We start from the raw sequence: 5,071 nt of genomic DNA on the forward strand, positions 1-5,071 counted from the left end.
AATAACTAAATCGGCTGGTTTTAGCTGGATTTCAATTGTTTTTTGCCAAATCAACTGGTTTTAGCTGTTTTTAATAACTAAATCGGCTGGTTTTAGCTGGATTTCAATTGTTTTTTGCCAAATCAACTGGTTTTAGCTGTTTTTATTAACTACATCAGCTGGTTTAAAAAATTTTTTTTTTTTGCTAAATCAGCTGATTTTAGCTGGTTTTCAATTGTTTTTTGCCAAATCAACTGGCTTTAGCAGTTTTTTTTTTTTTTTTTAGCTTTTTTAACTAAGTCAGCTGGTTTTAGCTTGTTTAGTTTTTTTGCTAAATCTGTCTGATGTTTCTCTATCTATCTATCTATCTATCTATCTGGCTTTTAAAACTACTAAATTAAAACTTTTTAGTACTGTTTCAAACTGAAAACCTTCAAACTTCAAGCTTTTAAAACTACTTCAAACTTTCTGGCTAGGCTTTCTGAAGCCAACTTTTAAAATACTTTTTGATCTAGTTGTTGTTGTTGTTGTTTAACGTGACTGTATAGCAACGGTGCACGGCTGCACCAGGGACTTTTACTTTGAAATAGAAGCGTCATCAAGAGGAGGAGTTTCGATCCGGAAGTAAACAGTACATGTAGAAGTTGATCGATTTGAAACTCATGCTGACTCAGAGATAGCCTACAAGAAAATGTTTAACCTCGCATCTGCTTATCCATAGCGTGAGAGTCACGCAATCAGTGAAGCCGCTGTTTAGACACACAGACAGACAGACGCATCATCAGCAGCTCGCCGCTGAAAACGCCTGCAGCGACATGAACATCCAGAACTTCAGCCTGAGCGAGAAGCTGGTCTCGTCCTCTTATGTGCGGCAGGGCCTGCAGGCTCGCCGAGGACACGAGCAGCTCGTCCGAGTGCTTTTACAGCAGGTGAGACTTTGACTGTGTGTCCATCAAGCTCTGTTAATGTCTGCACTCATTAGGTGAATCAAAGACATTCAAAACAGCACGTTTCATTTCTGTTTAGCTTTTTATATTAAATGCAATTAGTTGAACGTAAGAGTGCTTTTTACACCCACTTAAGTAGGACTTTAATACATGAAGTTGCAATTTAGTACCTTTAAAATGTATTAACTTTAATGTAATATTAAACAAAACACAGTTAAAATTATAATCAAGTGCTTTACATATGCTTTAGTATGTTAGTCAACACATCGAACTTAAGTGTACTTTAAAACATGACAAAAAGATTATTAAAACAATCATTTAAAATGTAAAACTTTTAATGTGACGTTTCTACAAGTGGACTTTTTAAGTGTGTTAAACTCACTTAAGTGGCCTTTTATTTAATTTATATTATATTATCTGCAAGTACAGTGTTTTAGAATGATTCTTTTAAGATTTGAAGTACACTACATTCAGTACAAATTAAGCACACTTTCCCAAAGGAACGTCAATAAATCTCAAAATATTAAACGATTTGTCCTTTTTGTAACAAGAAAAGTTAAGATCAGGTGGTAAAATGTCATCTAACATGACTCCCAAAACTTTTCATGTGACACCTTCTACAAGTGGACTTTTTAAATGCACTTAAGTGTGTTAAGAAACTCTCTTTAAAGGGGTGGTTGACTGGTTTTTTTCTAGGCTTGATTGTGTTTATGGGGTGCAGTCTAACATGTGTTAATGCTTCGTTTGTTAAAAAACGCATTATTTTTCACATAATTTACCTTTATTCCACACCTCTGTCCCTTCTCCTCTGAACGCGCTGATTATTTCCTGCTTTTATGAAGCCCCTCCCTCAGAAATACACGATGGGCTCTGACTGATTAGCTGGCCCAGTGTGTTGTGATTGGCTAAACCGCCTCTAGCGCGAGTCTAAACGTCCCGCCCCTCAACATAGCGGCATGTGCTCCGGTTGTATTGTAAACAATGACGTCGTCTATATTGCTTATCAGTTTGAGCCCGATTGAGAAGCAGAGGATATTAGTGAAGAGGATCGCGCAGAACCTGTGCAAGCACGGCTTGGGTTACTTGCATGTAATTATGCATAATTAATTGTTATTATAATAGTAAGTACATGTAACGTGTAACAAGGACACCTTAAAATAAAGTGTTACCCATTAATATTATATTATCTGTAAGTACAGTGTTTTAAAATGATTCTTTTAAGATTTGAAGTACACTACATTAAGTACAAATGAAGCACACTTTCCCAAAGGAGCGTCAATAAATCTCTTAAAATATTAGACCATTTGTTCTTTTTGTAACAAGATCAGGTGGTAAAATGTCATCTAACATGACTCCCATGTGTAATATGTTATGGTGCAAAAGTTTTGTAACCAAAACGAGTCGCACACGTGTTTAAACTGCAATTTTTAAAACATTTTTTCTTTTCTTTATGGCGGTGGCCACATATACATGCACTTCTGACTGTCAGGCTTCTTGCAGGGCAAATGTCCCGAGGAGGGATGGAGTGAGAGCACCGTCGAGCTCTTTCTGAACGAGCTGGCAGTCATGGACAGTAATAACTTCTTAGGGAACTGTGGTGTGGGCGAGCGAGAGGGCCGAGTCGCCTCAGGCCTGGTGGCCAGGAGACATTACAGGTTGATTTTCTACATCTCAACATTTAACAAACTATTTTGGGGGGAAAACATTAACAGAATTTTCTACACTAACCTGCCTTGTAATAAAAGGCTGTGGTGTTGTTCCTCTCAGACTGATCCACGGCATCGGCCGCTCGGGGGACATTGCTGCTGTTCAGCCCAAAGCTGCCGGTTCAAGCCTCCTGAATAAAATCACTAATTCAGTCGTGCTGGATGTGCTCAAATTTACAGGTACTGTCTGTTATGTTTTATGAACCGACTTGCTCGGCAGAGGGAACTATCAAACAAGCACAAAGCAATTCTTCTCTTACAATCCATTGTATTTGTGCCAGTGTTGTTTTAGAATCTTTTTAGTGTCATTTATATGTTATTATAGTTTTTATTAGGGATGCACGATATTATCGGACCAATATCGGAATCGGCCGATAATGGCTTTAAATGTAAATATCGGCATCGGCCCGATATGAAAAATTATACCGATATGTCTATGGGTTATGTACAAAACAATTACCAATGGACTAGTTAATTACTGATGCAATAGTGTGCATGAATTCAATAATTCAATGGTCTAGAGTAGGGATGCACGATATTATCTGACCGATATCGGATATGAAAAAATTATACCGATATGTCTTGCCGATAAGAGGAATACATTAACTCACACGTGCTCAGGGTGTGCTAGCGATTAGATCACGTCAGCAGTGTGGCTCATTCTTGAAGCAAAGTTTTGCCTGAATGGTGATTAGATTCACTGTTTTGGATCGCTGCATTTAAACTAAGGAAGCACGTACAGAATGCGTTCGGTGTATGATAGAGTAAACAGTAATGGCACGTGCAGCAGCAGCCTCCCCCGGGTCCTAATGCCCATTCGGTAAGGAGTTTTATTTCCGTAGGGGGCTCTGTTGGCCTACTTCTAATAAAATGAAAGCAAAATACACTAATAATATTTAGACTGTGTTTCTGATTAAATTAAAGCATTAATTGATGCCATAAAATCATGAGTATGTTTTGATTTAAAGGTCAGAAGCTTACATGAAAAAAAAATCACAAACATGACACTTAAATTAAATATTTTTATATGTACTGATTTATTCATTAATATGTAATACGTTATATTTTTTAAACAAATTATGAGCTCTAAAAGATTTTCAGAATTTTTACAACTCTTTCGCTTTAGACCATCAACAAATGTTAAATCTTAAAATAAAATGTTAAGGTCACCACTGCATCTTTCTGGAAAAAAAAAAATGCAGTGATTAATATATAGTTTATTTATAGTTATTTTCAAATATTCAATGTACTGTCATTATAAAATAACTTTATTATTGTTTATTTAATTCTAACAAATAAGTTCTTGTTAAAAACTAACCAAAATTTAAAATAATTATATCGGCTATTGGCCAAAATGAGTTGAAAATTATCGGCATATCGTATATCGGCATCCCTAGTTTTTATTAATAATTTTATTTTATTTTATTTTTCTATTTTCTGTTTTCATTTTAATTTTAAAGTTTTAGTTATTTTGTGGTGTTTTTAGTGTTTATTCATTTTTATTTATTTTAGTTTATTTAGTGTGTTATTTTTAATAATTATTTAATGTTAAAATAATGATGTAATAATTTTAATAGTTTTAATTATTTTTATTATTGTGTAAGTATTTTTAAGAATGTTTTTGCATTGACATTTTTTCTTAACATTTACTTTATTTATGGTTTTAGTATTATTTCCAGTTAGCGATAATAACCCTGATTCGTGCACGTCTGCGTGTGTTTTCACAGGTGTTAGGAGCGTGTCCTCGTGCTTCGTGGTCCCGATGGCCACAGGAATGAGTCTGACGCTGTGTTTCCTCACACTGAGACACAGGAGGCCAGGAGCGCGTTTCATCCTCTGGCCTCGCATCGACCAGAAGTCCTGCTTCAAATCCATGCAGACGGCTGGTAAGATCCCGTTTCAATACCGCAGAGTCCATTTCAAACACTGCTATTTTAGTAATAATTATACACTATTATAGTATTTATTGAATTAGCTTTTATTTTTATATTTTCAGGGTTCATTTAAATTTTTAGTTTTAGTCATTTTATCACTTTTTTTTTATCTTTAATTTATTTTTATTTCAGTTTTAGTAATTTTAGTTCTTCACATGTTGCCAAGGCTTTACTTTAATACAGCTTTATTTAAATTAACGAAAACAATGTTTAATAGTTTTAGTTATATAATAACAATACTGATTTAAATTCACAAGCAGAAGTCTCTTCTGGAGCTTAGCTATTATATGAAGAGTTCAGTTGCAAAAACCGATAAACGCCACTTTCGAAAAAAATGATTGCCGTGCATTATTCTCCACAACGAACTTTTAATATGTAAAAAAAACATACTTTAAATGAACTTTAATTTTGTAAATTACCTGTATTTGTTTAAGTTATTATTACTTAATTAGAACAACCCAACTGCAGTTTGATTGATATTACTTAGACAACACTGAAGAAATGA

General features: G+C 34.7%; 1 protein-coding gene across 2 annotated transcripts in view; it reads left to right on the top strand.

Moving 5' to 3' along the window:
* The first annotated feature begins 471 nt into the window (after positions 1-471).
* LOC107709093 (O-phosphoseryl-tRNA(Sec) selenium transferase) overlaps positions 472-5,071 on the top strand; it is a 14,696-nt gene continuing 10,096 nt past the window's right edge. The window contains exons 1-5 of one of the 2 annotated variants that reach the window (XM_016513498.1): positions 472-656; positions 778-908; positions 2,427-2,581; positions 2,694-2,812; positions 4,360-4,518. In XM_016513498.1, the coding sequence (XP_016368984.1) occupies positions 795-908; positions 2,427-2,581; positions 2,694-2,812; positions 4,360-4,518 (547 nt within the window). In that variant the 5' untranslated portion in view covers positions 472-656; positions 778-794. The other variant, XM_016513499.1, reaches the window with a different exon arrangement.

Source organism: Sinocyclocheilus rhinocerous, unplaced genomic scaffold (genome assembly GCF_001515625.1).
Source record: "Sinocyclocheilus rhinocerous isolate Xijiao unplaced genomic scaffold, SAMN03320098_v1.1 scaffold4462, whole genome shotgun sequence".
NCBI classification, from domain to species: domain Eukaryota; kingdom Metazoa; phylum Chordata; class Actinopteri; order Cypriniformes; family Cyprinidae; genus Sinocyclocheilus; species Sinocyclocheilus rhinocerous.